The sequence below is a fragment of the Panthera uncia genome, chromosome A2 (genome assembly GCF_023721935.1).
Source record: "Panthera uncia isolate 11264 chromosome A2, Puncia_PCG_1.0, whole genome shotgun sequence".
NCBI lineage: Eukaryota > Metazoa > Chordata > Mammalia > Carnivora > Felidae > Panthera > Panthera uncia.
This window is the reverse complement of record NC_064816.1, coordinates 21,195,567-21,215,639: the sequence shown is the minus strand read 5'-3', so window position 1 is coordinate 21,215,639 and position 20,073 is coordinate 21,195,567. Positions and strand designations below refer to the sequence as shown.

The 20,073-nt window shown below is 48.8% G+C and overlaps 2 protein-coding genes and 1 long non-coding RNA gene across 11 annotated transcripts in view; 1 reads left to right on the top strand and 2 right to left on the bottom strand.

Annotated features, from left to right (window-relative positions):
- Positions 1 to 6,499: 6,499 nt before the first annotated feature.
- Positions 6,500 to 16,617, top strand: CHDH (choline dehydrogenase). 2 transcript variants are annotated; one of them, XM_049640716.1, is made up of 8 exons: positions 6,500 to 7,734; positions 8,336 to 8,487; positions 9,368 to 9,497; positions 10,464 to 10,598; positions 11,830 to 11,972; positions 12,465 to 12,567; positions 13,297 to 13,755; positions 14,423 to 16,617. In XM_049640716.1, exons 1-7 carry the CDS (start codon positions 6,897 to 6,899, stop codon positions 13,713 to 13,715), a joined length of 1,920 nt encoding a protein of 639 aa, XP_049496673.1. In that variant the 5' UTR covers positions 6,500 to 6,896; the 3' UTR covers positions 13,716 to 13,755; positions 14,423 to 16,617. The 2 variants fall into 2 exon arrangements, with proteins under 2 accessions (XP_049496673.1, XP_049496672.1); XM_049640715.1 differs by having other exon boundaries at positions 13,297 to 16,617.
- Positions 9,041 to 15,666, bottom strand: LOC125929481 (uncharacterized). 8 transcript variants are annotated; one of them, XR_007459876.1, is made up of 6 exons: positions 15,578 to 15,666; positions 15,375 to 15,464; positions 15,128 to 15,258; positions 14,529 to 14,649; positions 11,970 to 12,195; positions 9,041 to 9,537 (listed from the first exon to the last, which is right to left on the bottom strand). It is a non-coding gene; the product is annotated as an uncharacterized LOC125929481 (long non-coding RNA). The 8 variants fall into 8 exon arrangements; XR_007459878.1 differs by having other exon boundaries at positions 9,041 to 9,534; XR_007459875.1 differs by lacking the exon at positions 9,041 to 9,537 and adding an exon at positions 10,588 to 11,849.
- A 1,499-nt stretch (positions 16,618 to 18,116) lies between the features above and the next one.
- LOC125929476 (voltage-dependent L-type calcium channel subunit alpha-1D) overlaps positions 18,117 to 20,073 on the bottom strand; it is a 40,567-nt gene continuing 38,610 nt past the window's right edge. The window contains exon 16 of the mRNA XM_049640713.1: positions 18,117 to 19,665. Within this exon, the coding sequence (XP_049496670.1) occupies positions 19,372 to 19,665 (294 nt within the window). The 3' untranslated portion in view covers positions 18,117 to 19,371. The remainder of the gene's footprint in view (positions 19,666 to 20,073) is intronic.

Genomic DNA, 20,073 nt, shown 5'->3' with positions numbered 1-20,073 from the left:
GTTCCATTGATCTATGTGTCTGTTTTTGTGACAGTATCATACTGTTTTGATTACTATGGCTTTGTAGTGTAGTTTGAAATCTGGGAGCATTATATCTCCAGCCTTGTTCTTCTTTCTGAAGAATGTTTTGGCTATTCAGGGTCTTTTGTGGTTCCATACAAATCTGAGGACTACTTGTTCTAGTTCTGTGAAAAATCAATTGTTACTTTGATAGGGATTGCACTGAATCTGTAGATTGCTTGGTGAAGTATGGACATTATTTTTTTTTTTAATTTTTTTTTAACGTTTATTTATTTTTGAGACAGAGAGAGACAGAGCATGAACGGGGGAGGGGCAGAGAGAGAGGGAGACACAGAATCAGAAACAGGCTCCAGGCTCTGAGCCATCAGCCCAGAGCCCAACGCGGGGCTCGAACCCACAGACCGTGAGATCGTGACCTGAGCTGAAGTCGGATGCTTAACCGACTGAGCCACCCAGGCGCCCCAAGTATGGACATTTTAATGATATTAATTCTTCAGACCTATCTTTCCATTTATTTGTGTCATCTCCAATTTCATTCGTTGATATCTTATAGTTCAGAATACAGGTCTTTGATCTCCTTGGTTAAATTTATTCTTAGGTATTTTATTCTTTTTGATACAATTGTAAATGGGATTATTTTCTTTATTTCTCTTTCTGCCAGTTTATTATTAGTGTATAGAAACTCAACAGAGTTCTGTATATTAATTTTGTATCCTGCAACTTTACTGAATTCATTTATTAGTTCCAGTAGTTTTTTTTTTTTTTTTAATCTTTAGGTGTTTTTGTTTTTGTTTTTTAATCTATAGTATCATGCCATCTGCCAAGAGTGACAGTTTTACTTTTTCTTTACTAATTTGGATGCCTTTTATTTCTTTTTCTTGTCTGATTGCTGTGGCTAGGGCTTATGGTACTATGTTGAATGAATGTGGTGAGAGTGGACATCCTTGTCTTATTCCTGATGTTAGAGGGAAAGCTTTTAGCTTTTCACCATTGACTATGAAATTAGCTGTGGGTGTGTCATATATGGCCATTATTATTTTGAGACATGTTTCTTCTCTGCCCGTTTTGTTGATAGTTTTTATCATGAATAGATGTTGAATTTTGTGATTTTTTTTCCTGTATTTATTGAGAGGATTGCATGATTTTTATTCTTCATTTTGTTAATATGGTGTATCAGGTTGATTGATTTGCAAATATTGAATCACCCTTGCATCCCTGAAATAAATCCCATTGATTGTGGTGAATGATCCTTTTAATATATTGTTTTATAATTGGGTTTGCTAATATTTTGTTGAGAAATTTTGCATCATTGTTTATCAGGGATATTGGTCTATAATTTTCTTGTAGTATCTTTGTGTGGTTTTGGTATCAGGGTAATGCTGGCCTCATAGAATGAATTTGGAAGCATTCCTGTCTCTTCTATTTTTTGGAATAGTTTGAGAAGGATAGGTATTAATGCTAATTCAAATGTTTGATACAGTTCACCTGTGAAGCTATCTGGTCCTGGACTTTTGTTTGTTGAGATCTTTGTCATTACTGATTCAATTTCATTACTACTAGTAGGTCTGTTCCAATTTTTTTTTTATTAAAAAATTTTTAACATTTATTAATGAGAGACAGGGAGAGACAGAGCATGAGCATGGGAGGGGCCAAGAGACTGGGAGACACAGAATCTGAAGCAAGCTCCAGGCTCTGAGCTGTCAGCACAGAGCCCAACACGGGGCTTGAACTCAGAAACTGAGAGATCACAACCTGAGCCGAAGTAGGACGCTTAACCAACTGAGCCACCCAGGTGCCCCTGGTCTGTTCCAATTTTTTTATTTATTCCTGATTCAGTCTTGGAAAATTGTATGTTTCTAGAAATTTATCCACTTCTAGGTTTTTCAGTTTGTTGATGTATAATTTTTCATAGTTGTCTCATAATCCTTTGTATTTCTGTGGTGTTGGTTGTAATTTCTCTTTTTCGTGAGTTTTCTTTTTTTTCCTTGATGAATCTGGCTAGAGGTTTATCAATTTTGCTTATCTTTTCAAAGAACCAGCTCTTAGTTTCATTGATCTTTTCTATAGTGTTTTTTTAGTCTATGTATTTCTGCTCTGATATTAATTCCTTCCTTCTGCTGACTTTGGGCTTTCTTCTTTTTCTAGTTAGATTGAGATTTTTGTTTGTTTCTTGACTGTATCATTATAAATTTCTCTCTTAGAACTATTTTTGCTAAGTCCCAAAGATTTTGAACCATTGTGTTTCCATTTTCATTTGTCTCTAGATATTTTTAAATTTCCTCCTTTATTTCTTCATTGACCTATTGGTTGTTTAGTAGCATGTTGTTTAGCTTCTGTGTGTTTGCGTTTTTTTCTAGTAATTGATTTCTAGTTTCATACCATCATGGTTGGAAAAGATGCTTGATACGATTTCATGCTTTTAAAATTTATTGAAACTTGTATTTTGGCCTAACATGAGAGCTATTTTGGAGAACATTACATGTGCACTTTAAAAGAATGTATATTCTGTTGTTTTGGGATGGAATGTTCTGTATATATCTGTTAAGTCTATCTGGTCTTAATTTCCATTCTAAACTACTGTTTCCTTATTGATTTTTTTTGCATGGATGATCTATCTAGTCTTGAAGTGGGATTTTAAACTCCTCTACTATTATTGTATTACTATCAATTTCTCCCTGTAAGTCTGCTCATATTTGTTTCATATGTTTAGGTCCTCCTATGTTGGGTGCGCAGATATTTACAATTGTTATATTCTCTTGTATTGATCACTTTATCATTATGTATCTCTTGTTACAGTCTTTATTTTAATGTTTATTTATTTTAGAAAGAGAGAGGGTGTGAGGGGGCAAGGGGCGAAGAGAGAGAGGGAGACAGAATCCCAAGCAATCTCTGTACTTTTGGCACAGAGCCCGATGCAGGGCTTGAACCCACAGACTGTGAGATCATGACCTGAGGGGTTTTTTTTGTTTTTTTTTGTTTTGTTTTTTTTTTTTTTTTTGCTTCCAATATCTTTTTCCACTTCTTCACTTTGAATCTGCTTGTGTCTATGTGTCTTTAGGTCTGAAGCAAGTCTTTTATAGACAGCATATAGATGGGTCTTATTTTTGTATTAATTCAGTCATCCTGTGTCTTTTGATTGAAGCATTTATCCATTTACATTTAAAGTAATTATTGATAGGTATATACTTATTACCATTTTGTAAATTGTTTTCTGGTTGTTTTTTGTAGTTGTTCTATACTCCTTTCTTGCTCTCTTCCATTCTGATTTGGTGACTTTTTTTAGTGTTGCGCTTTGGTTCCTTTGTCTTTATTTTTGCGTACTTATTACACATTTTTGGTTTGTGGTTACTATAAGACTCATATATGACATCCTCTGTATGTAACACTCTATATTAAGTCAGTCATTTAAGTTTGAACATATTCTGAAAGTACTACATTTTTACTCTCCTCCTCCATGTTTTAATGTATATGACATCATATTTTTATATCTTTTTATTTTGTGTATCCCTTAACCAATTTTTGTAGGTATAATTGATTTTACTACTTTTGTCTTTTACCTTCATACTAGCTTTTTAAGTGATTATGTTATTACTATGTTTGCTTTTGCCAGTGAAATTTACTGGTGAATTTACCAGTGAAATTTACTTTACTTTTTATGTTTCCTTTCATAATTTTCTTCTAACTATGATCTTTTCTTTTCCTCTTAAAGAGATCCCTTTAACATTTCTTGTAAGGTTGGTTTAGTGGTGATGAACATTTTCAACTTTTGTTTGTCTGAAAAACTATCTCCCCTTTAATTCTAAACAATAACTTTGCCAGATAAAGTATTCTTGGTTATAAGCTTTTTCCTTTCAGCACTTTGAATATATTATATCCCTCTCTTCTTCTTGCAAAGTTTCTGCTGAAAATCTGGTGATAGCCCTAATGGGGTTTTCCTTCTATGTAGCTATTTGCTTTTCTCTTCCTGCTTTTAAGATTCTCTGTAATTTCTGCCATTTTAATTATCATGTGCCTTGGTGTAGACCTCCTGGGTCCATTGTGTTAGGGGATTTTTGTGCTTCCTGAACCTGGATGTCTGTTTTCATCCCCAGGCTAAGGAAATTTTCAGCTATTATTTCTTCAAAATAAGTTTTCTTCCCCATTCTCTCTCTCTCTCTCTCTCTCTCTCTCTCTCTCTCTCTCTTTTCTCTTCTCTTTCTGGGATCTCTTTAATGTGAAGAGGTTAGTGTTAGTACACTTGATGTTGTCTCAGAGGTCCCTTCATCTGTCCTCATTAAAAATTCTTTTTCTTTTTGCTGTTCACCTTGGGTGCTTTCCCCTACCCTGTGTTCCAGATTGCCAAGCTGTTCCTCTGCATCCTCTAATCTGCTGTTGATTTCCTCTATTGTTCAGTTACTTTTAGTCCACTCTGATTTGTTCCTTTTTATATTTTCTGTCTCCTTGTTGATGTTCTCTCTGAGCTCCTCTACTCTTCTTACAAGTCAAGTGAGCATCCTTATCACCATTACTTTGGATTCTTCAGCAGGTAGATTGCCGATCTCCACTTTGCTTAGTTCTTTTTCTGAGGCCCTGTCATCATCTTCTGTTTGGAACATATTCCTCTGTGTCCTCATTCTGTTTGAGTCTGTGTTTGTTTCTGTGCATTAGGTAGGGTAGGTATGTCTCCTGGTCTTAAAAGTAATGGCCTTGTGCGGAAGTGCAGTCTCCCCTGGTCACCAGAACCAGGCACTCAAGGAGTGTCCCTGTGCGGGCTGCTTGCTCCCTCCTGTTGCGACTGGGCCACAACTTGTGTGGTGTAATGATGGGCAGGACTGGTCCCTGGTGTGGCTGGCTGAATGGCTCGGCTGTAGCCGCTGCAGGCATGCTGGTGTGTGGTGCCGGCTGTCTGCTTCCCCAGGGCAGGTGTCACTTTGGAATGGTGCCAGTCCTGGCCGAGGCTGCCTTCCAGGTGTGCTAGGGCAGGAGCCACTTTGGAGGGACACCTGCTGGGGCATGTGGGTTGGGTGGTGTGGGTCCACAGGGGAATGCTGGTGGGGGATGAGTGATGCCAGCAAGGTGGATGAAGTATCAGAACTGGCTCCTGTAAGCAGCCAGCCACCTAGGCTGAAGGAGGGCAAGAAAAATGGCGTCACCAGCACTTCCATCTCTGGAGAAATCTCCTATAGATCCCTGCCCTTTCAGCAAACGTGGTAAAATTAGTCAATAAATCTTCTTCACATTTAAGCCAGGTGCTTTTCAAACTGCTGCTCTCCTGTTGGGTCTCAGACAGAGTGATGTAGCGCACTGGCCCTTTAAGAGCAGACTCTTGGTTTCCTATAGCCCTCCAGCTCTCCCACAGCTAAGCCTACTGATTTTTAAAGCCAGACATTATAGGGGCTCATCTTTCCGGGGCACATCCCCAGGGTGGGGATGCCCAGTGTGGGGTTTGATCCCCTTGCTCCTCAGGGAGGACCTACTCAGGGAGGGAGCAGACCTCCTCTGGGATGGTATTCTCCCCACTTGTGGCCTGTGTGCCTGGGGTTTGGTTCCCGACCATGTCTCTGACCCTCCCACCCTTCTTGATAGGACCTTCTCTTTACGTCATTAGCTGTGGAATAGCTGGTCTGCCAGTCTTCAGGTGGTTTTCAGAGTGAGCTGCATTCTGTGTACTTGTTGCCCTCCTGTGTCTGTGGGAGGAGGTGAGCTCAGGGTCCTCCTTCACTGTCTTCCCCTGCTCCTAATCTGTGTCTCTCAAATTTGTGTTAAATGCTGGACCTTATGTGTAACAGGACAGTAGTGACCTAGGTAAATAGTATTAATGCCTAGAAAAGAACATGCCTTCATTCTACCAGGTCATCAGTGTGGAGTGTTGAGCCACGGCTGGGAGTTGAATGGTGGGCACTGCTACCCCCTACTAGTATGGGGCCTGGAGTGCTAGAAGTCTCTTCGGTGTTCTGGCTTTCAGGAGGCCCTGGGGCTTCTTTCTCCTGTGCCTGAGTAAATGGGGGTCTGGCTCTTTCTCTACACTCTTACCTCTTAGCCCGCCTCCAGTGGTAGGCTGCTGTTGTTACTTGGGGCAGGCTCATGGGCGGAGGGGGGGAAGAGGGTTTTTTTGAGGCTCTTTAGCTCTCTTGTGGCGTCAGTCTTGGGCAGGTCTCGGGTGGGGCTCTCTCAGGTGTTCTTGTGTCAGTAGAGTGGGATATCCTGGTTCTTTTTCACCTCTGTGCACTAAGTGTGTTGGGATTAATTTGCACATTGTTGGGAAAGGCCCCTCCAGAAGCTATTGGCATTTGGTTGTTTGAACTCCAGCACTCCACAGAGTGAACTTTGAAGATTGTAGCTCTGACCCCATCATCTGCTGAAAGCCGTCTAGGACACCCGTGGCCCTCAGGTCAGAGGCTTTGAGCTTTGCAGCCTCCAGCCCCTCACTCTGCCCTTCCTTCAGTTACTGAAGTCTTGTCTGTCTCCCTAGCCCAGCCCATCAGTCTTGAGGGCAGATTCTTGTTCTCTGTGTACTGCTAGAGATGAAATGGTGCCTGGTAGGGTCTCAGCAACTGCCTTAGGTGGGCGAACAATGAGTGCAAGCCTAGAAAGCCCTTACCTCCCCTGCATTCCAGCAGATAGACAGACACCTGCCAGGTCCAGGTTCAGGCACACATGTCACAGAGAGGCCTTTCTGGGGACCACCCCACTTCTCAAGTTTAGAGAGGAGCCTCTCTCCTGTGCTCCCAGCCCTGTGTTTGTCAGCCCTGGCAGGGATCTCACAGTACTGATCTCCTGTGTCAACCTCTGCTCCCTCCTTCTAGTTCCCCAGCACAGGGACTTGCCTGCCAGGCCTGCCTCACCCAGCCTGAGGTGGGCACTTGGTGAGCCTGTGGGGGACTTTTGCGGCACTGATGCAGCTGCTCCAGCTTTGGGCTGATTCTGCAAGTGCATGTCAAGTTAAAAATTTTAAAGCTTCTTTTCCTGTTTTAGGAACAGTGAGTCATCACACTCCTTTTGGTGGATGCACGAGGACTTCGGCTGGAAGCATGTGGAGTGTCCTGCGAGGCTGGAGGAGAAGGCATCTGAGAGCATGGGGAGCCCTGGGGCGGCAGCGGCCCCCCAGCGTCCGTGCTCTGGCCAGCGCAGGCCCCGGGACTGGGGACGAGTACAGTCACGTGGTGGTGGGTGCGGGCTCGGCGGGCTGCGTGCTGGCCGGGCGGCTCACCGAGGACGCGGACAGGCGTGTGCTGCTGCTGGAGGCCGGGCCCAAGGACATGCTTGCTGGGAGCAAGCGGCTCTCGTGGAAGATCCACATGCCTGCGGCCCTCGTGGCCAACCTGTGCGATGACAGGTACAACTGGTGCTACCACACGGAACCGCAGCCAGGCCTCGACGGCCGCGTGCTGTACTGGCCGCGCGGCAGGGTCTGGGGAGGCTCGTCGTCGCTCAACGCCATGGTCTACATCCGCGGGCACGCAGAGGACTACAACCGCTGGCAGCGGGAAGGCGCGGCCGGCTGGGACTACGAGCACTGCCTGCCCTACTTCCGCAAGGCGCAGAGCCACGAACTGGGTGCCAACAGGTACCGCGGCGGCGACGGGCCACTACACGTGTCCCGGGGCAAGACCAACCACGCGCTGCACCACGCCTTCCTGGAGGCGGCGCAGCAGGCTGGCTACCCCCTCACTGAGGACATGAACGGCTTCCAGCAAGAAGGCTTCGGATGGATGGACATGACCATCCACCAAGGTAGCACAAGGCTCCCGTCCCCCATCTCCCTGGTTCCTCCTTTTGCCCATCACAGCCCCATCCCCCTGCCCCCATCATGGTCAGTGAGAATAAACGGGCTAGTCATGAGGCCGAGATGACGGAGGTCTCACGCCTCCTACAGGCCACAGAATACAATTCGTAGCCAGTGAGAAATGACTTGGAGACAGACTCTCGGGCATCCTTTAGGCCTCTGGCCTCTGTTGTGGAGAGTCAGCTCTTTGACCAAAGAGACTTACAGATGAGGAAACTGAGGCAAAGAGCACTGAAGTGCCTTGCACACAGCAGGACAGAGGCAGGGCCTGGGTTGACCCAGGGCCCTTGCCTGCCTCTATAGAGTTCTTACCCCCTTGTATTAGGTGCTCCTGGTCATCCTGTTGGGAGTGGAGGGTGTTTTTCCACCCCAGATGGATGTGGATTTCAGTCCTGCAGAGACTTGGTTTTAGCCCTACTTTGCAGGAGGAGCTTGTCCTGCCAGGGGAAGGTCACATTCTATCTTTCTTCAGCCCCAGCCCCACCCTCCCACCCCCACATCAGGCAAAGGGGCAGGGGCTGTGCCTGATCGCCTTGCTCTGTCTGCCAGGCAAGCGCTGGAGCACAGCCTGTGCGTACCTGCACCCAGCACTGAGCCGCCCCAACCTCACCGCCGAGGCCCAGACGTTTGTGAACAGGGTACTGTTTGAAGGCACGCGTGCAGTGGGTGTGGAGTACATCAAGAATGGCCAGAGCCACCGGGTGAGTGAGTTACTTCCAGGCTGGCGCAGTCGAGATGGAAGGGAATGAGCAGTCACCCTAGTGGTCATGCTTAGTGTGGGTAGCAGTTGGGCTCTTATCCCCAGGGTCTCAGAGGTGAGGAAGCCCTCAGTCCAGCCACCTGCAGAGAGCCCATGGTGGCTCCTGTGAGCCTCTGTCTGCCCCTCCCCACCTCAGAGCAGGCTCCTAGAACCTTCCATACCTTTTGAGAAATTGATAGGTTTGTACTAAGGCTTTAAAAACCACAAATGTGATCATAATCCATATTTCAACACTACACTTTTTAAAAATATGTATTCATTTATTTTTGAGAGAAAATGTGCAAGCAGGGGAAGGGGCAGAGAGAGAGAGAGAGAGAGAGAGAGAGAATCCCAAGAAGGCTCCATTATGTCAGCACAGAACCCAATGCAGGGCTTGATCCCATGAACTGAGCCAAAATCAAGAGCCAGATGCCTAACTGGCTGAGCCACCCGGGTGCCCCCAGCACTATGCTGTTCTCCACTTAGCAGTGTGTCAGGATCATTCTGCCTCTATGTGAAGATCTGACTCACTGCTTGCTTTATTGGAGCTGCTTGTTGGAGTGTCTGGGGCTCTACAGTCCCGTTTTTAAGACCATCGTTACAGCGTGACTGTTGCAGAACGTATCAGCATGTGAAGCGCGCTTCAGTGTCGCACCTGCACCCGGGAGCTGCATGTGTGGAGCGCCCTTCATAGAGCGGCCCGCTGAGCATCCCCTTCCTTACTCTGGGGCCTGGGAACGGAATCCCCACCCATCACTCGGGGACATCACACCAAGGCCACGCTCTCGGGGTTCTGTCTCGCTTTTCAGGAAGCGTGACCTGCGTGCCTCTGCCTCTTCCAGGCTTACGCCAGCAAGGAGGTGATTCTGAGCGGGGGCGCCATCAACTCTCCACAGCTGCTCATGCTCTCGGGTGTCGGCAATGCAGACGACCTCAGGAAACTGGGTATCCCGGTGGTGTGCCACCTTCCCGGTGAGCTCCCTTTGCTGCTGCTCCTCAGAGGGGGCCTCTGCTAATAAAACAGCTTATTGAAGTGCATTAGCGTGGAGCTGGGGAGGGGGCAGCAGTCAGCTTTCCTCAGAATGGCCACATTCTTCCCACGAGCCTCACTGGACAGCCCTATCCCAGGCACCCCAGTCTTTGTGTTGTTTTTCCCCTTTCCTGGCCCTACTGTCCCACTCAGAAGTGATGCCCCTCCAGCAGCGAGCTTCCACCCGAAAAGCCCACTGGGCCAGGCTCGGATATGTCACCAGGGCAGCCCAAGGGTGAGAGGGGTCCAGGCCTATGTGTTTTCTGTCCTCAGGACTCAGCAGCAGCCCTGACATTAAAGAAGCCAACTCGGTGTTTCAGAGCATGCTTTTCATGTTAAGACAATTATTCCAAGCCTAAAATTTATCTTACAAACTGTCTTTAATGCCCATTAGGGCTTCTTGTCTCTCTTATAACCCAAACTGCCCCCAAAATGACCCTTTGTGTATTGAGGCTTTATCAGAAGAGGTTTGTGAAAGTGCTGGCCTGTGACAGTGTCTGCCCAGCATGACAAGCCCTGATTCCCTCCTTCCCTGGAGGTGCAGGTGGGGCCGTCAGTCCATCTGACAACAGCTTAGTGGTGCCTGCTGAATGCCTGGGCCCTACCCTCAGGGAGGGTGCTGCATGGCAGGAAGGCATCGGGATGGTTACAGGGACTGCCCCGGGAGTGAGTGATAAGGGCAGGTGGCTTGGGCAGCATGAGAGGACTAGACTTGGCAATGAGCGTAGGGATGGCGTCCCAGGAGGCGACCTTTAAGCAGAAACCTGAGGAATAAGCAGGAGCTGGCTCAGCAGGTATGTGGATAGGTTTAGGGGAAGTTTTCAAAACCAGGGGAAGTCGAGAGGCCAGGTACAGCTAATAAGCCCCTCTTGGAAGCCATCTTTCCTAACCATTCCCTCCCATTTCAGGAGTTGGCCAGAACCTGCAAGACCACCTGGAGATATACGTCCAGCAGGCATGTACCCTCCCCATCACTCTCCATTCAGCACAGAAGCCCTTGAGGAAAGTCCGGATTGGTCTAGAGTGGCTCTGGAAGTTCACAGGTGGGTGTCCTGGTCTGGGACCATAGTAGAACTGGTCTGTGGGCAGCACAGCCTCCTCCCTAAGGTGCTGAGCAAGGGCTCTGGCTTCAAGTCACTTGTTCAGAACTTAGCTATACCATTTGCCTCAGCTTTCCTATCTGCATGATGGGGATACATAGTCCTGCCTGGAAGGCTGTTGTGAGGACCAGATGAGGTGGCCCAGGGCCTGTCCAGGGTGAGACTCCCGAACCTGGGTGCCACTCTTCCTTACAGATAGCCAGGGATGGCCTCATGCTGGACACCCTCTGGGGTCCAAGGAGCCTGGAGAAAAAGCACACTCAGCATCCATTTCTCAGCAGTTTCAGTTTGTTTTCGGAGTCCCAGAGCAGTCCCCGGGGTAGGAAGTGGTGCTTTGAAATCGTATTCAGCATGTGTTTCTCCCACACCTGCCACGTACTGTGTGCTGTGCCAATAAGGCAGGTTCCCTTGAGGAGCTTACACTTTGGTGGGGTCAGTGGAAAGAAACCACGTAAACATGCTTAAGTTTTAAGATCAGGGTGTTAATAAAGTAGAGAATGGTGACAGAGTATATCTGAGAGCTAGGGAGAGTATGTACAAAGGCCCTAGGTCTAGGCATCTGGTGTTCGAAGAACAAGTCTGTTGGGCCAGAGAGACTGCAGCATGTTGAGAAAGCAGGGGTGCGATGGAAGAGACTCCATCATGAGGGTAGGCCGGGACACCAGCAAGGAGTCCACTGGAGCTGCCAGTGAGGAGGGGGTCTCAGCCTGGGCTGAGGGAGGGGGTGGGGGGGTATTGCCAAGTAGATGGATCCCAGTAGATTTTGGAGCTGAAGTCAGTGAGGCTTTCTGAGGGTCAGATGGTGGGCGACGAAGAAGAGGAGGAGGCAGGGACAGCTCGAATGTCTGACTTAGGCCTTGTATGAAAGAACAGCCTGTCAGGGGTAGAGCCTGGGGTGGGAAAGTTCAGGATACCGGGCCACATCAGGCCTCACAGTTGGGTCTGTGGTGGAGGATGCTGGGGTGGGGGGGGGGGGGGGGGGGGGGGCGGGGGCGTGGCAAAGCCGAAAGGCCCTTGGCATGTAGCTGATGTTAAAACTTGTGGTGTTGGGTGAGCCCACCTGAGGGAGAGATGCCAGAGTTGAGCACATGGGTCCAGGCACCAGAACAGAGGCCAGGAGGGGTGAGGGTGGGGGGCAGCCTGCCATGCTCTGATCCACTCTTCTGATCCTCAGGGGATGGAGCCACAGCCCATCTGGAAACAGGCGGATTCATCCGGAGCCAGCCTGGGGTCCCTCACCCGGACATCCAGTTCCATTTCCTGCCATCCCAAGTGATCGACCACGGACGGGTCCCCACCCAGCAGGAAGCTTACCAGGTGAGCAGACAGCTTCATCTTGTCATCAAGCAGCGCTCTGCTCACTGCAGCAGGGCCCTCGGGTGGGGGCGGGGTGAGGCCCAGGAGCCTGTGCGCTGCCCCCCAGCTGCTCAGTGGGTCGGAGGGGAGAGGAGGAGTCTGGAGTCTTCATGAGGCAGTGTGTGTGGTACGTGGAAAGCGGAGACCTGCGCCCAGCTGAGGGCAGATGCTCTAGGGATCTAGACTGCCAGAAATAGACAAATGAGGCCAACGGCCCTGGGATTTCTAGCCCCTGGAAGTTTAAGACATCAGGTATAAAGCCAGGAAGCAGCAGTGATTCAGCAAGGTGATCACTTGTGGAAGCGGGGAAGGGGGTAAGATGCAAACAAATACTAAAATGTGTCTGCTCTTAATTGCCTTTGGATGTGGAGTCTCAGCCCACAGGAAACCCCAGGGCCTAAGCTACTGACTCAGAAGGTTGAAGGAGGTCACAGCTTCCTCTGGTTCTTCTAGGTGCATGTGGGGACCATGCGGGGCACGAGTGTGGGCTGGCTCAAACTGAGAAGTGCCAACCCCCGGGACCACCCGGTGATTCAACCCAACTACTTGTCAACAGGTAATTCTCCAACCCCTCTGTTTCCCCCTGGCCTGGGCTTGCCGAGTCATTTGTTCAATGAATGAATGAATGAATGAATGCCTTCATGGGGTTTACATTTATCTCTGAATCCTACTCCTGGACCACATTTTCTGAGACACATCACCCCCGCCCCCCGCCCCAATTCTAGGTTATAAACTTGGCACATGCTGCTAGGTAGTGCCCTGGGGCCCTTGAAGTAACCCTGGGATGTCCTTTTACACAGCAGGAGAGATTTGTAGCTTTCAGAACAATCTACCAGAAGGTGCAAGGAGATCTGGCTGTGTACAATGGGGCTCACGGAGACTGTTGCTCGTTACTCTGAGTTTCGTCCAGAAGCAGATTACATTCCTGGGCCTGCCTCTTTGCATGCAGCAAAACCGAGCACTCCCCACTGGGCAGGTCTTGCTCGATAATGACCCGTAGCGTGCTCACAGCCACACTGCCGGAGGCAGGGTGTACGGTCTCACCTCCAAGTTAAACCTAGGGCCCCCGGGGCAGGCTGTGTCCACCTAGGGTGCTGTTTGCCTTCGTGGGATGCTGCTTGGTTGCAGTCTAACTGGCTCTGAGTAGGTGACAGGCAATCTGGTGGCTCCATGTCCCTGAACTGTGTCCCCTGGGGCAGCTTACTGAGCCTCTCTGTGCTCAGAATCCGTTGGCAGAGCCAGCATGGTAAAAGGAATCACCTCACCTATTTCTTCTCATCAACAGAAGCCGACATTAAGGACTTCCGACAATGTGTGAAGCTGACCAGAGAAATTTTTGCTCAGAAAGCCCTAGAACCATTCCGAGGGAAAGAGCTCCAGCCAGGAAGCCACGTGCAGTCAGATAAAGAGATAGATGCCTTCGTGCGGGCGAAAGCGGACAGCGCCTACCACCCCTCGTGCACCTGTAAGATGGGCCAGCCCTCTGACCCCACTGCCGTGGTGGACCCACAGACCAGGGTGCTTGGAGTGGAAAACCTCAGGGTGGTTGATGCCTCCATCATGCCCAGTGTGGTCAGCGGCAACCTTAACGCCCCCACCATCATGATCGCAGAGAAAGCAGCTGACATCATCAAGGGGCAGCCTGCACTCCAGGACAAGGACGTCCCTGTCTATAAGCCCGGAAGTCTGGCCACCCAGCGCTGAGGCAGTCACTGCCTGAGAAGCCTCCTGACAAGCGAAGAGGGTCAGCAGAGTCCCTGCCCTCAGTGTCCTTTCCTGAAACTGTCTAGAATGTTAGGATTCAGTGGCTGAGAATGGGTTAATCTCTTAGGATGGGAGACCAGTATCAGGGTGGCAAAGCAGGTTTCTTTTCCCCAGCATTTTCCTGCGGGCCCCTCCCCCTGCCTCCTGAAGGGGCAGCAGAGGGGACCAAGGGACAGGCCAAAGGAAGATGATGGTTAACTTCTGCCATGGCCTTGTCTTAATAGTCCAGGTTCTGGTCAGACTTGAGGGAAGTGGTTCCCTCTCAGGCCTCCCTCTTAAGGCGAGTCGCTCTAATAGCAGGGTGCTGTGCCCAGAAGCTAGGTGGTGGCTAGACCACACTGGGTTCTCAGGGTGGGGGCATCCCCCGCCTCAGGCTGCACGCTGTAGCTGAGGCCTGTGCGTAAGCCTCCGGTGTCCCTGTTTGGAGGGCAAGCTGCCTGCTGGGAGAAACACAGTCTTCCCCCGTGCTTCCCGATCTCACTCCCAGTTGGGCCACTCTGAGGGCCCACCTCGCCAGTGCTCTGGTTCTTACTAAACACAGCCCAATGGGAAGATTTCTGGACCTTGATCTAAAGAAGCTTCTGGAGAGTCTCTTCCCTACCATAGGTTTCATGATTTAGCATTTTAAAAGATTTTCCTGTTACCAGGGAAACCTAGAAATCCAGAGCAGACCCCACAGACCAGACCACTGCTCCATGCCAAAGCAGCTGGCCCAAGAGGACCCTTTCCCATCAGCCTGGGGAAGTGACTCACAGCGGACAAAGCCGGCTAATTCATATTCTGCGGACATCCACAGGACCCGACTGGGATGGAGCTGAGGCTGATGGAAAAAGTTGTCAAGTCAAACTAGGTACCCGATCCTGTAAAAGTACAACTGAGTGAAAGAAAAAATAAGTTGGCAAAGATTTGAGTTGGGGGGGGGGGGGGGGGTGGAGAGCAGATACAAGAAGCATTTAAAATAGTTCTTTGATCTTTAAACGTCCTATAATCCAATAATGTAATCCAGTAACTTCTTTTTGAATGGAGATGCCTTAGCCAGACTGCTCTCACAGGGTAATGGAAATAAATGTGTTTTGGATGGATCTTTCTAAAGATCTCCAAGGCCACTTCCCACAGCAGGGGAGAAAAGGATTGTTCCATGGAAAGCTGCTGTGCTAGACACAGAACAGGGAGGGGAAGAAAATGGGGGCGTTACAGGCTTCCCCCCAGGGTCAGAGTGGATCGAGGTGTCATGGAGGCCAGACAGCCACAACTTGTGTTTGTGAGACAGACCTTCCAGAAAGATGGAGAGAAGAAAACCATGACACCTCTCCTTCCTTTAAAAATTTTAAGTGGCTCTGGTTTACTCTTACCTGTATCTTGCTGCATTTTCTGTCCCAAGGGAGGTTCTAAATCTGCCAAGAGATTGATTTCTTCTAGGGAAGTCCCCGTGTGCCCCCGCATCCATGGTCCACAACTGTCAGCCTCAGGGCCTGGGAGCCGCCTGCAGGGGTGAAGGAAGATCAGAGGAGGGCAGCTGCCAATCTCACTGCTCTGAGGGCCAATGAGTGACAAGTTGGGTAGGTGGAGGGGTCCAGGCCTGCCTGTGACTGTGCTGACCTTGTCTAGTGCGGGTAAGCCAGGTGACACAGCCATTCTATTCTGTGGTGGTCTCAGTCTCTGGAGCAGTGGCTGCTTTGCCTCCTGTGTCTGTATTGTAAGATAAGCAGAGGTGAGAGGAGGTACGTGATCTTGCACGGCTGGATTACATCTAGGCCCCTCTCCCACTCTCGGTCACCGAGCCTCATCCCATATGATCATACAGTGTAGCCAGATGCAGAAATAGAGTGGACCGCGAGTGTTCTGTATCCAGGCCCCACAGAAGTCAAGGTGAAACACTGTGTTGTCGGGGTTCAGCCACAAGATGGAATAGTGTGCTTTGAAGTGGCTCCTCGCTCCAGCCAGGACAGGGGAGCGTGCAGCCGTCTGGCGGAGTGGAATAGTGGCCCGTGTCATAATAGGCCATCTCAAGGTTCCATTGCCATGAGGGAACCTTCAGCCTCAGAAAGAGGGCTGTTGGCTGGGGAAGCCAGAGAGGGGAGAAAAGTGCCTATCGGGTTAGGGAGGCTGAGCTACAGTCAGGCATCCCTTGGGGGCCCCCAGAGACCAGGCCAGCACTCAGCTGTGAGAGAATCTTCTTGAAGCCCCTTGGCAAAGCACCCATGATACCTAAACAGAAGAATGTACTTTTCAAAAAATGGTTGAAAAAGTGTAACAGGAAGCTGTGTATATACCTGAATGGGCTCTGGGCATGGACCCCTTTGAAGAAGACTGCGTTCAAGCTGCCGCGTCAGCAGAAGGTTCTTCCTGGTAGAACGGAGGACAGACGGCACGGAAACCGGAGCAGCTCACCAGCAGCATGACCAGGAATGGCAGGTCCTGGAAGCCGGATCCTGGCTTCCAGACGTGCAGCCTCTCTGCTTCCGGGGCAACTGTAGGAATCCTCATTTCCATAAAATCAGATAGCTTCTCCTCTCCAGCCAAACTCTTTTCCTCCCCACAAAGGCTGTTTCCTGTTTCTACCAACTTAACATCAGATCTAATATCTACATCCTTTTCCCTTAAAACCTAGAGGGAAACACATGCCTTCTCCACCAGCCCTGTTCTGAGACCCAGGCCGTCTCCCATTCCCTCTCTCCTGCCACCATCCCCACAGGGTGTCTGCAAGGCCACTCTCGCTGGTGCTCCCATGTTGGAGGCAAGGGCCCCAGGCCTGCTCCCCATTCTCCTATTCTGCCCTCTGAAGCCCCCAGGAAGGAAAGAATACTATTTTGGAGAAATAAAAACTTTGTCAACAATGAGAGCCCAGCTGGTGTCTGTTTTTGAGTCTGATAGGAGCTGGAGCTCTGTGCCAGACGATAGGTCTGTTGCTGACCAGTGTTCAGAACAAACCAACGCCCATCATAACAGCGGAAACCTTTGTAGGAGAACAGGCAGTTGGCAAAGACACTAAAGACCATAAAAAATGTGAAATAAACTGCCCTGGTTCCTTTCATAAGCGTGGGGTCAGCAGTGAGGTAGGTAAAGCCCATGCTGTGTGCCCTGTGTACCAAGAGGCTTCCCAGGCTTGGGCAGACTCCCAGAGCTAGAAAGCCCCGTCTGGCCAGGCTGCCAGGATAGAAACCAGAGAGAATGCTTAATGAGGATCCTGCTCATTGGTAGTTAAATCCAAGCTGACATATCTATTTGTGATATTAAGAAAAACATGAGAAACCAAATGTACTATTTTTTAGGGGGTGGGAGGGGGCCCAAAAAGGAGAGACATTTAATCTTAAAACTTTCTAAAGCAAAGGAAAAAAATAACACATCCTCTACAACTTCAGTTTTGTTTTTGTTTTTGTTTTTGTTTTTTTACAAAGAACAACTTAATGGTTGATAGGAGATTGAACCAGGCTTAAAGCAGACCTGTTAAGAGCAGTACAGCTTATAAAAATGCTAGTTTTTACTGACTGGAAAAGATTGTGGCCTGCACCAAAAAACCCCATCCTGGGAGGGCAGTTTGGGCTGCTGCTAAGTCGTAGTAATGCCCAGCGGAGACGATGGGGACAGTGGGTTAGCCCTTTAAGAAGAAACTGCTCTCGGCAGCTGGTGTTACCTTCTGCATTAAGGAGGGAGCCATGAGGGTAACACAAAGTTATGCAGTTACAGAACCGCCCTCACCAGAGTGCCTGCCCCTTCTGAAGCTCTCCCTGCCCTGCTCCAGGTCTTTGCAAGGAGAGCTCCCTAACACAAAATTCTTACACAGTTTTGTTCTGAAGAACATTTTGCATTTTAATAAAAAAAAATTATGTCAGGAAATAGTCATTTACAAACCTGGAAGTGTTTTTGCCTGGATCTGGAGTAAGAATGTCTTAAGAAGAGGTTTGTAAGGTCTTCATAACAAAGTGTTGTTATTTATAAAACAAAACGAAACAAAAACCCAAAACATTAACAGGTCATGTAGGTGATATTTAAAAATTTTGAACCAAAAACTGCTACCTGTATTTTTGACTGCAGGGAATCCCTGCCAAGGAAAGTTGACAAACGGCGTAATTCTTTGAAAAGAAAAGGAAGCCTGGGTGGGTCTAATGGTCCAAAAGTGGGTTTTCATCAGGAAGTACAATCGGGGTGTGAGTACGTTCTAATGAAAACTTCAGCCCTCATTCAGTTGCATATAAAAGCCCTCGGAGAGAACACACAGTACAGCAATGTTTTGTAAAAAGGCAACAATATGATTTGTGGACACCTCTGACGTTCTCATCCCACAGATCATCGCTTTGCCTCCCCCCCCCCCCTTCGCCCCCCCCCCCACCCGCCCCAACTCCTTATTTAAGACAAGCACAGTAGCCATCCCCAGGGAGCAAGGAAGGGCAGAGGAACTTCAAAAATGCCTTGTGGGGGCAGCTGAGGAAACCACCACTGTGAACGCCACAAGGTCAGAGTAACCAGCTCGACCTACTGTAATGAACTTGTTGAAGGGTCAGTAGAATAAAAGTTGCAACCCACGGTGGACCAGAGGTCCACTATCAAATCCTAGCACTCTTGCCCAAAGCCAAGACTGTAAATCGTCATCTGGTGTATCTTGGGTTAAGGTAGATTTATAGTAACTCAAAATATTTTAGAAAAATCTCTGTAGTGTCAAGTTCTTTCGAACTTAAAATGTCATCCCCAAAAGATTTTTCACTGAATAAAGGAGAATTGGCTCTATTTCTTCTACTTCTGTACAGCCCAAGTAAAAATGCTAATAATTTCTAGATTTCGGTGGGGAACTACCATTATTAGGACCCATAGATATTGCTGCAGTTCAAATACGGTACAATAATTACAAAATATAGACCATCTCTTTACAAATACAAATTATAGTATATTACAAGTCATGTACAGTAAATCTATAATTTTTAAACAAACTAGCGTATCTAAGTTTACCTGGTTGCGAGTGCATGATTATTCCAGTTTACAGTTGCCCTTAACCTGACAGTCAGAAACCAACTGAGTGACGCTCTCTCTTGTAAACTGGGGTCACATAACAGAAAACCTCGTGGATAAGGTCCTGCTCCCCTCTCAGGATGACGGCTGGTAGGTAGGTCCTGATTTACACACTGTATTTCAGAACAGCTAAACAGAAACCAGGAAGCAGTGTATCTGGGGGAAGAGGGTTTAAAAATGGATATGCTGGGCCCAGTGAATGTCTGATATGCTAGACCGATGGCTGAGGTAATGACACAGGTGTGGTGATCGTCATCACCTTTAACCTTCCCCACCATGCCAGCAGGTGGGTGGGCGCGGGTGAGCGCCTGGGGGGGCACTCTGGACAAGTGGGCTGGGCTTGTCCGACCTCCTCGCCGGTCCTCCCCAAGAGGGCTGGACCTGCTGCTTCCGACAGCTGGAGCCGGGCACACGTGCGCGGCTGTTCCCTACCAGGTTTATGGCTTCCTTGAGGCATGACATCACTTGTACAAAAGTCTAATTGAATATGGACTCCACACTAGTGCCTAAACTTTCCTAACTACGAGGCACTTTTTCCCTGGCCCTCTGGCGCCCCACCTGAGGCCAGAGCCAGTCTGCCCCTCCCTGGGGGCTACAGGGTGGTGATGCATATCATTTCATCTGCCAGGTCTTCCTCATCCCTTCCAGGGTCGGGCTCTTCATCGCTGTAGCCTGGCCCGAAGTCCTGGAGCTCATAGTCCTGCCGGTGTGACACGGGGCCCACACCCCCGTTGGCCCGGGGATGTACAGTCCCGTTGAGCAGGTTGCTGGCTGCACTCTCCATCTCGTCGATGGTTAGGTCACAGGCATCGGCGATTTCGTGTTTTGTGGCCGATACAAATTTTGGGTCCCTTGCATACCGTCCTAAACCTTCGGATATCAGGACCTGTATGGGACAAATGCATCGCGTGAATGTGTTACAAGGCTTTGGGGGTGGGGGTGGGTCAGGGAATGACAAAGGAGCCACCTCGAGCCCTAACTGCAGGACATGATTTTATGTTCGTTAGACCTCACACGTGATAGCTCAATGTCAATGGCTTTGAAAACATCACAGACTTCAAACACTACATATGGCCCAACAAGAACAAGCCCCATTGGGGAAAAAGATTTCAGGAGAAGCTGGCAATATTTGCAGGTACAGCACGTGCAATCCTAGGTACAGCTCCTTCATGAGAACTGGCAGTGGTGGTATTTGTATATTGGTGCTGTCCGTCCCATCTTTGCTTTGGAGCAGTGGGCAATATCGGACAAAAAGCGACACAGCTGGGCTCTGGGGCCTCCCACCCTCACAACC

Excerpts from the sequence above, each read along its gene's own strand:
- CHDH (XM_049640716.1), top strand. The coding sequence starts at position 6,897 with ATGCAGCTGCTCCAGCTTTGGGCTGATTCTGCAAGTGCATGTCAAGTT. Across the intron at positions 9,498-10,463 it reads GGTGGTGTGCCACCTTCCCG|GAGTTGGCCAGAACCTGCAA; the intron begins GTGAGCTCCCTT and ends CTCCCATTTCAG. Across the intron at positions 11,973-12,464 it reads CCCAGCAGGAAGCTTACCAG|GTGCATGTGGGGACCATGCG; the intron begins GTGAGCAGACAG and ends TGGTTCTTCTAG.